General features: G+C 41.3%; 1 protein-coding gene across 1 annotated transcript; it reads left to right on the top strand.

Moving 5' to 3' along the window:
* Positions 1-2,948: 2,948 nt before the first annotated feature.
* LOC108922294 (potassium channel subfamily K member 13-like) lies at positions 2,949-7,239 on the top strand. The gene is made up of 2 exons (XM_018732340.2): positions 2,949-3,288; positions 6,323-7,239. The coding sequence occupies exons 1-2, from the start codon at positions 2,952-2,954 to the stop codon at positions 7,237-7,239; spliced, it is 1,254 nt and encodes a 417-aa protein (XP_018587856.1). The 5' UTR covers positions 2,949-2,951.
* The last annotated feature ends 8,409 nt before the right edge of the window (positions 7,240-15,648 follow it).

The following is a 15,648-nucleotide window of genomic DNA, read 5'->3' on the forward strand; positions in this document are numbered from 1 at the left end:
TAGCTGAGTGCTCTCTCAGAGAGAAACAGAGAGAGAGTGCGTGTGTGCGCGCGTGTAAAGAAACTTTAATGTTCACTTTTCCAATGTCCGTTGGATTTTCACCTTCTGCTTTATTATTTCCACTTTAGTTTCAGTCGTGATCATTTTCCTTTTCTTTGATGCATCACCATCATTGCATCATAGTTACATTTTGGTGCCATGGTTACGAGGGTAAAAGCAAAAAAAATTAAAGCCAAACACAGTAACACACGAGACACTGTTAACAGCAACATGATCTGACTGAAAAGAAGGAAGTCTTTGTCCTACCTCTGGCTCACGCAACCCACCTACAAGCCAACAAACTGTTGTAGATGCACAATGTTTTGTTGCGTATTGCAAAGTAGTGCCCGTTTGGCATTACGAACCATTGTATGTACAGAAACTTGAATTTTTAACATAATAAGCTTAATTGTTAAGTTTTTATTTTATTGTTACTTAAGGGTGACAAAAAATTAACTTCCGGTCAGTATGGGGGTGGTTCACAAATACAGGTTGTATGTAAGTCAGACGTTCATAACCCAGGGACTGCCTGTACGTACATACACATTCATTCACCCATTTACACACATCATCTGAAACCGCTTGTCCCCTACAGGGTCGAGGGGAACCAGAGCCTAACCTGGCAACACAGGGCATAAGGCTGGAGGAGGAGGGGACACACCCAGGACGAGATGCCAGTCCATCACAAGGCACCCCAAGCGTGACTCGAACCCCAGACCCACCGGAGAGCAGGACCCGGTCCAACCCTCCGCACCACCGCGCCCCTGCACCCCCCACCCACTTACATGCTAAGGCTAATTAGAACCACACTTCATCTGAACTGCATGCCTTAGGATTATGGGAGGAAACCTACACAGACAAAGAGAGAACATGCAGACTACACATAGAGCAAATCCACATTGTTGCACCACCCCAGCACTGTGAAATGGCAGCAGCACCATGCTGCCCTTGACATATATTACCAGATAAATATTTAGATTGATCTGTTCCTTAATGTAAGCTCCCTGTAAAATAATTTTGTAGTTTACTTTGTTTGAAAAGTGAACAAGAAATATGTGCAAGGGTCACTGGCCATCAGAAAAGCAGCAGTCTGCTGTCATTTCAGAACCATCCTGACAATGATTACAATGGTTTCAGCACCATGGAAAGCAATTATTCTCTTTCTCTCTCTCTCACACACACACATACACACAGAAACACAGCCACCGATGGAGGAAAAGACATTACTGCTAATCATCAACTAAAGGGCTTAAAAAGGAAGGTGGGGAAAGCTGACATAGAGCTGTGTTTCACAGTTCAATTGCTGAAAGGCTTAATTTTAAATGGTATTCATTTATTCATAAATGTATTCTTTCAAGCTTACTTTTACAGATGATTTTGTAAACAGCGTAAGAGTCTGCCTTCACAGAGTTAATTATATTTATTTGTTTTTAAAGCACCCCCAAAACTCTAACCCTTCAAAATAAAAACCTACAGACATGTTCCTTTGGAGAAAACATCAGCTAGTTAATGTAAATGCCATCTAAAGTGCATATTCCATGAAAATGAGAGAAACTGCTTAATGGTCTTTATTCCCTTAAACAACAGTTGTGTACCATTTCAGTCCTTCTTGTTCTCTTTGATACAATATTTATGTTCAAACTGCCACTGACATGTGTTTAGTTATTTTGTTCAGATAAAACCTGACAAAAGTGAAGACGTTAAATAAATGCTTTCCACTTGAGAAATAATAGAGGAATATTTCTTCCAGCTGCTGCAATACAACCACAGCAGCCTGGAAGTAAATTTTAAATACTATTACTTTTTTTTGGAAAACTGAATTCTGTTCAACAGCAGAAAGTGAGCTGCAACTTCTCGTTTCATTATTTTCTTTTGGAGTCTAACAGTTTTAGTTTGGGGAGAGTATGATTGGTTTCCACTTGAGAAGATTACTATTATCATCCTTCTTTTGTCCAATGTGACTTAAAATGTTATACAAGGACCTTTACAGTGATTCACCGGCTTATACAGCTAGGTATTTTCACTAGAGTTATCCAGTGTAAGTACCTTGACCAGTAGGAGAAGGATTCGAAGGCTGCACCTTCAGAAGGCGAACACCGCAAACCAAGGATAAGAGATTTTTCCACTTGGTCTCTGAAAGCATATTAATCACTGTTATATGTGGCAGAACATTTGCAAAGGATTAACCTGAACTGTAGTTATGGAAATGATCCTGTTGAGGAAATCGACATGGTTCCGCTAACTCAAAATACACCCAGGAACGAAGGAGAATCTTTTCCAGACGGATGCTCAGCGCTTCTGACAGCGTCTGAACGAGGCTCGCAGGTTCAGCCGCAGGTCCTCTCCAAGCCACAATGAATCCTTCTTTCCTTTTTTATTATTACATAGCAAGTTTTCCTAGTACTGCATCACTGCTTTTAAAATGCAGTGATATGCTATTAATACAGAGCACGATTCCACACAGAGTTGTGGTTCTTTAACAAGTAAATGCGTTCTGCTCGTGTGGGTAAATCGACGACAGCATGTTTAATTTTGCTCACCGGAGTGAAGTGTACAATCAAGTTTCAATTGACCTGTGTGGCTAAATGAGTACTTTGGGGTAACAATTCTCTGAAATAATATCACAGCTCAGACCGCCTAACTGGATTACATAATATGCATGATCGCTGCGGACGATACAGGACTGATTTGACAGCGAACCAAAGTCATTGTGTTTTATCAGTCGTTCTGTCTTTGCGGAACCTCATTTTTTCACATATTGGATCTCGAGCGGAGGAAGGGACGGACACATCTGTTGTCGAAAGACTTCGCCCAGTCAATGTTTGATCTAATGATCTCACTCCCACTGAATCACCCAGGGCAGAGATGATGATGAGATCGGCTCTCTCCGTTCCAGCTGTGACACAATAATAATGGCTTGTCGCGGCTGCTGCTGCTGCGGCTTCGGGCTACTGAACGAGGACAACGCGAGGTTCCTAATGCTGGCGCTGCTTATCATTCTTTACCTGCTATGTGGAGCCGCCGTCTTCTCCGCTCTCGAGCAGCCCAAAGAGAAGCAAGCGAAGGAGAGGTGGATGCACAGGTTCGAACACTTCAGCCAGAAACACAACCTCAGCAGGAAGGAGCTGGAGAATTTCCTCAGATTCTACGAGGAAGCGAACGTTGCGGGGATTCGCGTGGACGCCACCAGACCGCGGTGGGACTTCACGGGCGCCCTCTACTTCGTGGCGACCGTGGTTTCGACCATAGGTACGATCGCGTCTCTGAAAAGTGCATCTGCTTTCTGCCTTTTGCAATCACAGCTACGATCGGCTGTTGTCATAGTTACGCATTTATTGTCACAGGAGACTTGAAAGAAGAAATACAGCAGAAATCAACTCATGATCTTAAGTTAACAGCAGCAAATCGCTAATGTAGTGTTATAATACGGTACTATCTGTATACTCGCACTTCACGTTTCAGTTTAGATTTTAAAAAAGTTTTCACAGTCTTAAATTTCCGTAGAAGAGGTATTGTAAAGAATAATAAAAAAGAACACAAAATTAAATGCGTGTGCGATTTGAACCAGTCCGCTTCTGAAGAGTACTTCACCGTACAGATTCATATATGCCAGTATTATGAAGTTTCTTGTCTAGAACCGTAAGTCTCCCATGACTTAAATTATTATTATTATTATTATTATTATTATTATTATTATTATTATTATTATATGCGAATAATATGTATACTATAATACATCTGACAACAATAATACATTTTGATCGTAAGGTTACACAACTGTTCAAATTATGATTCATGAGCAGAAATATATATTTAGAATTGACCATTGGAAATTATTGGCAAATTCTTGGTAAAATAGACTTAGTGCGAGCTAGCAGGTGTGACATTTTTCTAATTCAGTGCAAAGAGTCTTGACCTAACTGACGATTAACATGAAGACCTGAAAATGGGGGAAACTGAATTTTGTAATAAATAAATAAAAATTAAAAAATAAAATAAAAACCAAAAATAAAATTAAAAAAAAATAAGAATTCTAAAAATGTATATGTTTTGGGATATTTGCGACTGTAAAATTGTGTATTTAAATATATGATTTATTATTTGAGGTGTCACTTACCCAGCTGATCAATATAAAATGTAGTTCTTTAATAAATTATTTAATTATATTTACAGTCAGTACACTGTGCATAAAAAGTGGTGTGATGCAGAGTTCAGGTACATACAAACATACATACATACTGTACATATATAAAGAACATTTCTAGTTGCACCCATGTTTTTTTGCACAAGTAGCTACCTTTCTCCATCATCCTTAACCTCCAGTGCCCTGTCCTTTCAACTTTGTCCTTCAGGATATGCAGCATCACACTGAGTTGCTGTCTGCTTCAAAAATTGAACTTGAGAAATGACTAAAATATAAACTTAAGGCATTAAAGGTCTGCAACAGCCACTCTGAGTCTCGCTGCTGGTTTATGTCATATCAGTTTACATTTATTCATTCAGCTGACACTTTTCACCAGAGCAACTTAAAATTTTAAGTTACATACAATTACTTACCCATTTACACAGCTGGGCAATTTTACTGGAGCAACTAAGGGCAAGTACCTTGCTGAAAGGTACTACAGCTGGAGGCATCTACAACATTTGTGTCTAAAGGCAGCATCACTAACTGCTATGCTAGTTCATGGCAACAATAACATACTTGATACCTTGCTGCTTTTAGCTATTATAAAAACAGCCAGCTTCCATTTACAGTAATGTATGTCTCATTTATAAGTAACAGAAAACTACCTGATGGATATGTCCAAGATTGGCAGTGTTTTCTGATCTGGCATTAATTATGAAATTGTGGGAAATCCCCTGTGGTCTATCCTGATTTTGATGGTCTGTTGTGAACTGTAGATTTAAAAATACTTGCTTGAAAGCAATACAGTCATGGGTCAATATTGGACATAACAAATGTTCACTCAGTCCAAACTGCCTGTATTATCATGTATGTATTTTACTACTCTGTGACAGGTCATTTCCCTGTGATATTTGTAAAATTATGATTTGCAGTTGGTTTACATTAATCAATGTAGGATTTTTTTATTGCTTTTAAGACCCAGTCCATTATCGTCTCTGTAACCCAGCATGCTGGAACCAGTATTTAATGTTTATTCCCTTTAAAAAACTAACTGCTAGTTCCAAATAAAACCTGCCATCATGCCTAAAGTCCAACACCCCACAAATCTTTTCAAACTGTTCTTAAATCTTAAAATTCAGAAAGCTATAATTTTCTAGGCATATATTTTTAGATGCTACAGTGTAGAGTCCAAAGAAAATCAATTGCCATTGAAGGCTATCCTGTAAGTGTAGCAGGTGTTTAGCAGGAGTTTTATGCACCCTTTGGGTAAGCCATCCTTTTCAGCCAAGGGATGCATAGAAGCTTGACAACTTCACATTTTTTATCAAGTCACTTGAGTATAAGAGAAAACTAAATGACTGTTCAGAAAAAGGAATCAGTAGGTATTATTGATACACATGCCTTATCACTTGAATACACGTACCATGCTAAAATGGACAGTTTGGTTTTTCCAATGTTCCATTTAGGCTTCTAATTCTCAGCTGTTTGAAAGCTGAGAATGCAGCTATAGGAAAAATGGATCCTTTGAGTCTTTGCTTATTTCAGAGCAAGAGAGAAGGTATGCAAAAACAAGAATTTTGCTCACCATCACCAGTAACAACATACTGTACAATATGTGCTTTTTCTGAGCTTGAGGGCTATTCTGAAATAGTGAAGAGAGCAAGGCTTGTTTGCAAAGATCAGTGTAACTGTTAAAATTATTTCTCAGATTTTAATTAGTTGTCAGCCCTCTCGATTCAACAGAATGAACCCCATCAGGTTCTCTCACTTGCTCACCAGTCTCTGCACCCTCTTAATGAGCCTCACCTTGTCTTTCCCAATACCTCCCTCCCTCTCTTTTTCCGTGTCACTTCTAGTCCATTCAGTTAAAACATGCTGCCTACTTGCGTGTCTGCTGCTCATACTGGCAACACACATACAACAGCACAATTTTTTTAGTCTAATACAATAATGAAGTGAAGGAGGTTGCCATTTTTCAAGATATGCTGCTGACCTGCTACTTGAGAAGCACAATGAAAAAACATGGGATCCAGAGCACAGTTTATTCCAAGTTTTTTTAAGCATGACATCAGCTTAGCATGTTTTTACTTTGTTTTACACCAGAAAATTATGTGTAAGACTTGCCCAGTACCTTGACTTCTCTTTCTTGTTGCCCAGGATTTGGAATGACCACCCCGACAACTATGGGTGGCAAGATCTTCCTGATTTTTTATGGACTTATTGGCTGTGCAGCCACCATACTTTTTTTTAATCTCTTCCTGGAGCGGCTCATAACCTTGTTGGCCGTTGTGCTCAAGTCATGCTATGAACATCAGCGGCGGCGCAAGGCAATACTCCCCCATGGAGGCCAGCATAGCCATGGTGCTACTAGTGGTCCTGAGGCCCAGGGTGATAGCCTGGCTGGATGGAAACCCTCAGTCTACTATGTGATGCTCATTCTTTGTCTGGCAGCTGTACTGGTGTCGTGCTGTGCCTCAGCCATGTACTCAGCTGTGGAGGACTGGAGCTACTTCGACTCTCTGTACTTCTGCTTTGTGGCCTTCAGTACTATTGGCTTTGGGGACATGGTAAGCGGCCAGCGGCAGGTATATGAATACCAGGCCGCTTACTGCTTAGGCAACTTCCTGTTCATCCTTGCGGGTGTTTGCTGCATCTATTCACTCTTTAATGTCATCTCCATCGTCATTAAACAGGTTCTCAATTGGATCTTGAGATGGCTAGTACCTCCTCGCTGTGGCCACACCTGCCACCCAGGGGTTGGGCTGGGACCACGACGCAATGCTGTGGGTCCACATCGTACCTACCCCCGCCACAACATCTCTATTGAGACTGATGCTGTTAATGACAGTGAAGAGATGGATGGGCGCCGCATGTCTGGAGAAATGATCTCCATGCGGGACTTCTTGGCAGCCAACAAAGTCAACTTAGCTATTATGCAGAAGCAGCTCTCTGAGACAGCCAATGGCCACCCCCGCCAGTCAGGCTCCTGTTCTCGGCACAATGGCTTCTCAGAAGGTGTTGGTGCTTTGGCCATCATGAATAACAGACTCGCGGAGACAAGTGTAGACAGGTGACTCAAGGATCTATGGCAAACTGGAAGATGTGTCATCAAAATAAGTGAAAGCAAAGGTCTTTTGGGTCACTATATTTTTGCCCTGAACCAAAGCTTCAGTAATGCAGTTATTTGCCTTTCATTACTACATGAACAGCTTCAGATTCAATGGGACAGTACTCTTTGAGATTTGGGGTTTTTCTCAAAGTCTGTTAAAACTGTTTTCTTCTAAATTTGAATTCCCTATACTCTATGAACATCTTGTTTATTTAAGCACACACTAGATCTCTTTGCTATATTTGTAGCATAAAAAAATTCTATGCAGTTTAGTTAATCAGATTTGATGTCTTCATAAATTTAAATGATAAGTGACATCAGTGCTTTCTTTAAAAGGGAGCTGTATTGCAACACTGGGACTGCAAATACGTTTTGCTCACAAACTTGGAACTTCAGCATACAATTATATAGATATTTGTTCTGTACAGTTTCTCAGATAGCTGTTGAACAGCTGGAGAACAGAAGAGGATATATTTGCAGCAGCATCTGGCTAACACATCCTCAAGGGTAATTTGTACATGCAAATATTAAAACATGATTCCTGTTCTGCAAGATGGTTTTCAGAGTTCATGCCAGAGGATTAATTGACTGTTCAGTTGATCAGTGTTTTATGGATCAGTTTGCTTGATGCTCCAAAATCACCACTGGCACATATTTCTTGAAGTTCCAATTAATTACCCCCTCTGCACACTGAAGATGTGGTTTGCTTTTTTTGCCTTTCATGTTAAGGAGGAGATGATAAAGGGGATTCATACACAAATGGTTGAAGAGGTGGACAAACAGACCTCGAAATTGCATATGCCGAATAATACATTGCACTGAAGACGAAAGGCACCTGTATCAGCACTTTGAAGAGACAAAAATAAATGCATCTGTTGTATGGCAAGCGTTCGAGAAGGGTGCCGGTGACATAACAAAAAGCTTTGCAAGTGGATATACAAGGAGGCAAATGATCAGATGGGCCTGCCTAATTTCCACCCAACCTTCCACATCCTCAATCAGGAGATACAAGATTAGGATTTTGCAAAAAGAATGCAGTGAGATATCTCAGAGTTTTTCTGTATGGATGTTAGTTTCTGTATTTGTGTGTGTGTGTGCACGCACACACATCTACACTAAATTTAAAATATTCTTCAATATTTTCATACATGATGGTCGAAGATACAAGGTATATTACCTAGACACTCCAGCTATATATTTGAACAACAGAATGATTCTTCTACCTTTCATATTTAATCTTTTCCAAAAATGACGAAGCACTGTTTGCTGCATAGATGCAGTGTTTACAAAAAGACTATACTGTTGCTGTTGTCAAGACTGTACCCTTCATAAAATATACAGAATAGCTAACTGGTCTGCCTATGAAGTATGAGAGCTGAAAACTCCATTTCTCCTTAACCACATTAAAGCTTAAGCAGTGCTTGAAGTTTCATATTAATTTTCCCCATATTATAAATAAACCAAAACTGTCTTTTACAGTGGTTCTGAATGGAACAGTGGTACAAAGTCTACATTGTACTGTGCACACCACTGCCTGTTTGTATCAGCTTTCTTCTGTGTGTCTTTTATTGTTTGTAATTTCTCTCTTCACTTTAAGAAGTGCCTTTATTATTTTTAGTTAATGACAAAAATATGTTGTGTAATATGTGAATAAGATGTGTAATACCTTTTTCACGGGACATTACAGAAACTATAGCAACGCCATACCCTTACATTACATTACATTTACATTTATTTATTTAGCAGATACGGGGGGTGTGGTGGCACGGTGGGTTTGACTGGGTCCTGCTCTCTGGTGGGTCTGGGATTCCAGTGCCGCTTGGGGTGCCTTGTGATGAACTGGTGTCCTGTCCTGGGTGTGTCCTCTCCCCCTCCAGCCTTGCGCCCTGTGTTGCCGGGTTAGGCTCTGGTTCGCCGCGACCCCTGCTTGTGACAAGCGGTTTCAGACAATGTGTGTGTATTTAGCAGATGCTTTTCTCCAAAGCGAATTCCAATGAACTCTATGTAGTGTTATCAGCAAACACACCTTATTCATCAAGGTGACTTACACTGCTAGATACACTACTTACAATGGGTCACTCATCCATACATCAGTGGAACACACTCTCTCTGTCACTCACACACTACCATTACCAATACCACAACTGCCACTGTGGAAGAAGCATGGCTAAAGCTGGCTCAGGGAAACTATTTGTGATAAAGAAAACGGTTTTCCGCCAGTATCATTTCATAGTGGACAGTCAGTGAGCAAAGTCTGGATTTTCTTTCCGAAGATGATTTACCAGTGTACCTATGGTAGTGTCATGGAAGATGAGGCATTTCTTTACAATCCCCACGCAGATGAATTTCTCTTGAAGTTTTCCATGTCAATGAAAACTGCGCAATTATAGATAGTGATTGCAGTCTTTACAGAACAGTTGAGGACAATAGTAGCTCATATACAAAGAATACTTTCAGAAGTCTGTAAAGGGAATGAATTTTCGAAAGGCCTGTAATGTTTCAGTCTTGAAATGCAGTGTTAAATTTGTTAATTTCAGTCATTTTTTTCTGCTTTTTGGCAAATTGAAGCCTCTGTATTCAGTTGGATATTTGACCATCCTTCTGGGATTTTAGAAGCTGCATCTCACTGGTTCCAAGACTAGTTTCTTAGCCACTACCCAAACATTTAAAGTGCAGGCAAATGATGGAAGAGGCAGGAAAAGCCATGTTTTTTACTGTAAGTAGTTCCCTGCAGGAATGTGAAAAATGTTCCTGTTTAGCTTCATATCTCTGTGTCTTTCATTTACGAAAGTGATGGATGGGGTACTAAAAGTGAAGATAGCAGTGAGTGAACAAAGCACTTTGTACCAATACATACAAAATCCTCTGTGAGGTAAGGTCTTTTATAACCCAGGAGGCTTGTTGGAGTCACTGCTATTATTAATTAGTACTATACATTTATATAAGCCAGATACATCCAGTTGACTGTGATCAATCTAGTGGATCACAGTACCATTTCATCCAACACCACTTCCAGCACCATGCAGTACCTACAATATTTCTTGTAAGAATATTTATGATATGCCAATAAATTCATAATAGAATAAAGTTCCAATTTATTAATTATCCCAAACTTTGTAAACAAGTATTCACCCTAATTATAGGATTAAGTTGTTGTGCAATACATAGATGCCAACCCAATTACAAGCAACAATAAAAGAAAATACCAGAACTGTCTTTATAGTCAGAGTGATTTATATATAAAAAGATTAAGCTGTTGTTCTTATTCTTACCCTATGGAAGTCTTTTAGCATGCACTTTCCAAACACACAGCATAGTAGAACATTACACAAAACACAGAGAAGCACAGATGCACAACACAAAACACAAAAACAATCTGGCTCTCCTACGCCGGAGTTTTCACCAGTGGACTTCGACTTGCCCCAGCTGAGGGTTCAACCATAACCACAGTGGTGGGACTCTAACCCCAACTTCACCCCCACGGGCTTTACAGAAACGACTCTGCACTCGGAACCCTCCACCTCAGTAGAACTTTGGATTTATCCAAGCTACTACAGGTTTATCGCGAGGTCTTATCGCTTACCAGCTTACAATGCGCTCAAGATAATACAATGCACAACCCCACCCATCGCTAGGGCTTGTCTTTTCCTCCATGCAGGCATCTTGTTGCAAGACAACAAGACAACCCAGCAGCGTGACTCTCACTCTGTCCTGGGTTACCAATGTCAATTTATTTTCCTGTTAGAGTCTTAAGAAAAATCAGCAATTTCACTTGTTTTTATTTTTGCAAATACAATATTAACAAAACTACACAGGTGCCTAATATTTCATACAAATCTGTCACGTTCAGTCCCAAATCATTCCATGTAGCTCACAACTCTAATCGGCAAATATAATACACAAACACATGACTCTGACTGGCTTAACACGCAAAATACAATACACAAACATATGCGTCAAAACCTTTGTACAAAACAAAAATTTTGTCCTGTTGGCTGACTCTGTTCTTTTGATGGTGTACTCTGTCCACATGACCCACACGCCGTGGAACAAGCCATCCTTAACTTTGACCCAGGTTCGGTCTCTTTGGTTCCCCTAGGACACTAGCTCCTCTTTGGAATTCCTTCAGCGGCAGGTCACCGACAGCAGAGATTAACCATTCCAGAAGAGGCCCCAAAGTTGGGGAAGAAATTTTCTTTCTCCCCTAGAATCAATAAGCAGCAGGAGATCCATACAGAACACTTAGATACCTAGAAACTTTTCACAACAACATCAGATGATGGGAGAGCTCTGGACAGCTGGAGGTCTCCCCGATCGGTTTGCATTCCATCCATCCATCCATCCATCCATCCATCCATCCATCCATCCATCCATTTTCTTGACCGCTTGTCCTTCTAGGGCAATAGGGAGAGCAGAAAAGCACAGATGTCCTTGTCATGCTAATACTAAAATCAACAATAAAACAAATAAAATCAATAAAACCAACTCATATAAATACTGTATGATGGGATCAATAAGATTCTGAAGAACATACCAAGGCTAAAACCATGAATAATTAAAGGAAATGTACCCGGATACTCCACTGCACAAGAGGGGCGGTCTCCTGGCCTGTTCCCTAGGTGTTGCCATACACCTTACCTACTGTTCTTGGGTGTTCTCCTTTTCACAACGTGTCTCTCCATCAACATTTTAGAAAAACAGGTGACTGATACAAATACATTTTACCAAAAAAACGAACACAATTAAGAAAACTAATAAACACCCTCACACAATAAACTAATCTACACTACATTAAACTAAACTATAAAATAAAGTAAATAAACAACAATTACAATAAATAAGTAAATTAATACAAACACGCTACACAAGTAGTCATTCAAGTGACTAATTAAAAGAGGAATAAGTGCTATAAATTATTAAAGTGTGCATTTAAGCAAAGTGTGTTAAAAGAAATATGAAAACCCTACATCTAACATAAAACACAGAACATAACAGAAAACACAACACTGACATTCACAAAAAAAAAAAGGTTGCAGTGTCTTATAAGCATCAAAGGACATGTGTTACTTACCCAAGGATGGAGAATCTGCAACAAACCAATGGGGTTACAGAGAAAAAAGGCATTTCCACCTCTGTTCAGCTTCTAAGTAACCCCATTGCAAGACATAATTCTCCATCATAAACATTAGGTCGGCCTGGATTTTATGATACACACCCTGGACGCACAAGTCTACCCCTGTCTGGACTAGCTGGGTTATTGCGTTCCAAAGCATTTGCCTGGCAACATTGATTATCAGCCACGTCCGGGTGGCTGCTGCCTGCTGAGTTCTAGGGTTCCATCCCCATAAGATTTTGTCATATGTCACAATGATCTGCAGTTTGATCTTCTTGCACAGGTGAGTCATAAAACGCTAGGCTGCTCAGTCTGTGCCTGTACAGGACCACTTTGGCGAGCAACTTACTTTACAAATAATGTCATTTCAAGTTTTTCAGATGGTGGACTAGCCCCTTTGGCTAAATCCTGGCCCACATACCTTCCTCAAGACCTAAGACAACTCAAGTCCTCTCCTCTCGACCAGGGCCTTAAACAAGACCCTGTGTTGCCTCTGCTTCGACCCCAGCCACCGTGGTCTTGCTCCACTTTACAGCGTTACTGGAATGAGCAGGCAGTGTCTCGGCATTCAGCCCAGTGTTGGACCAGGACTTCACCAGCAGGCGCATCAGAAGGGCCAACCAAAGACTCATAAAGTACAGGTGGGGATGCTCAGTTGGAGCTGCCAGTTAGTTACATAACTGGGAAAGGAAAAGATAGTCCAGTTTAAGAGGAATGTTTGGCACATTTCTCCTTCTCTCCTCCTTTGGGAGGTACATGGCCTCCTTCCTCATGTATTCATACCTGCCCCTCCAGATGAGATCAAAAAAATCTTTTGTAAGGCCTCTCCATATCATGCGGGGCAAGGGGTACACCTGCACAAGGACCTGGTTTTCCACAAACCCATTTCCGTCTGGCTTTGGTCAAAGCGTACTTCCCAACTGACCCTGGCGGCACCTTCCAAATGAAAGTTAGAAAGATAAAGATAAAGAAACATAGTCCTTGAGAGGACCATCACATCGGGAAAAACAACCGATGTAGTTATCTCTGTTTTTCCAGCAACCAGTCCAAGCACAGGAACAACATAGTGCTGTCCACATACTGGGCCATTTTCATCACTTCATCGCTACTCCCCAGCACGAGCAGGCCATAAATCCCCAGGTGGACGCAACAGTGGCCACCAGCATCTCAATGTAAAGAGCAAAAAGGAGCGGGGATAGCGGACAGCACTGCCTCACTCTGCTGAGCTGTGGCACTCCCCAAAGGGAACCATTGATGGTAAATTGGCTACCTACCTCGGTATAAAACACACGCACTCACCTCAGGAAGTTGGGGCCAAGACCCAATCTGCTCAAGGTGTTATACAGGAGTGGTGATCCACTCAGTCAAATGCCTTCCCCTGGTCCAAACTGATCAGCACGAGGGGGACCTTTCGGTCCTCCTTCCAGGCGATTGCGTCCTGGACCAGGTGCAAATTCCAGAGCACAGAACACTTGGGTACTCCACATGTCTGGTCACGATGGACCAGATTGGCCATTACCTTCTTCAGGTGCTCGGTCAGGACCTTCTCAATAATCGTTGCGTCCATGCAAAGCATCGTGAGGGGTCTCCATTTGGCAAGATCGGCTTTATCGCCTTTCTTCTACAAGAAGGAGAGCTACCCTTTCCTCATAGTTTTCATAAGCACACCTCTGCCTAGCACCTCCTCAGCAACGTGCAAAAACATCGGCACCATTATGTCCCAAAACGTGGAATAAATTTCCACCAGTAAACCATTAAGGCCAGGAACCTTGCGCCGATTCATCTTACCAAGCACCTCCAACAGCTCAAACAAAGCAATGGGGCTCTTTAATCCGCCAAGGGCATCCTCAGGAACCTGCAACATCAAATTCTCTAAAAAGCTCCTTTCTGTGACCAGGTCCGTTTCTCAGTCTTTAAAAAGATTTCTATAAAAACAAGATACAACCTCCAATATCTGTGTAGTGTCAGTGAGGGACTCCCCCTGCTGGTTCCGCAGAGAGGTAAAACCTCTGTTGCATTTCATGTCCTTCACCTTGTTAAAAAGTAGGAGGTACACTTCTTATTCTCCTCTACCTCCTTGGCTTTGGCGCCCAACAGAAAGGCCCCGGCCTTCCGCTCATGCAGCTGCCTCAAAATATCCTTTATCTCCACCGCCCTCTCATAATCTGAGGTCCCTCTGTTATTGTGGCAAGAATAAATCCTCTGCAGCACCTCTTTAAGTGTGCTGATATCCTGACATCGCAAAGCAGCATGTTGGATACAATACTTAATGGCATCAGCCACCAAGGGATAAAAATCTCTGGAATCCTGCCACAATGAAAAATTCTCATAAAAAAGGTCTGTATACTTCTTTTCTTGGAGAACTTCAATATTCATCTTCCAGTTTCCTCAGCCATGGGTCAGGGCCATGATGGAAATTGTGGCCTCGACCACCATATGGTCCGCGGGCCACTGAGCAGTCAAGAGAACCTACTTAAAAATAACTGAGGGTGATGATGCTAAAATGTAATTTAAAAAACTACAGGCACCGTGTCTGTTGTGCCAGGTAATGCCCAGATCAGTGGGGTTGCATTTTCTAAAACCATCCCTAAGGCTAAAACCGCTAATAAAACTTTTGAAATGTTTAATACTACCGTGGTCCTTGCCCTCAAGAAAAATGTAAAAGTTTCTTCCTATTATTAGATGTCTATCGCTCACGCAAAAAGGGACCAGTTCATCTAATAGAGCAATGCTGGACTTGACCTCCACCGGAACATAAGACGCACAGAACGCGCATGTGTTGACTTGTTCACATGATGTCCACACCCAAAACCCAGTCAGAATGAACGGCAAAAGGCCTTACCTTCTCAAAGACGCGATCCCCAGAAAGCATCCTCATGCCCGTAGAGTGGAACCCACCTATGTTAAGAGAAGAGAATCACATCCCGCTGGTCCCAGAGGTGGAAAACCTGGAAAAAACACAGGTTGAAGGCATACGATTCAAACTGATGAAACAAAGCAATTCTTCTTACTTTATTTTTAAGCGCCTTGACATTAAGGGTTAAAATTTAAAAATCAGCCATTGGGAAACATTATCTGTCATGGCCGGTTCCGGAAGGAAGACCCAAGTGTGGAGCGGAATAGGGGCTTTATTCAGGGAAATCCGAGAAATTAGGTCAAAGGTCACGCAAGAGGTCTCCAAGGTGCAAACACCATTCAAGGGATAATCCAAAAGACAAGGTCAATTTTCAGGCAAAAGGTCGATAACCATAAGGAGCTACT

Source organism: Scleropages formosus, chromosome 1 (genome assembly GCF_900964775.1).
Source record: "Scleropages formosus chromosome 1, fSclFor1.1, whole genome shotgun sequence".
NCBI lineage: Eukaryota > Metazoa > Chordata > Actinopteri > Osteoglossiformes > Osteoglossidae > Scleropages > Scleropages formosus.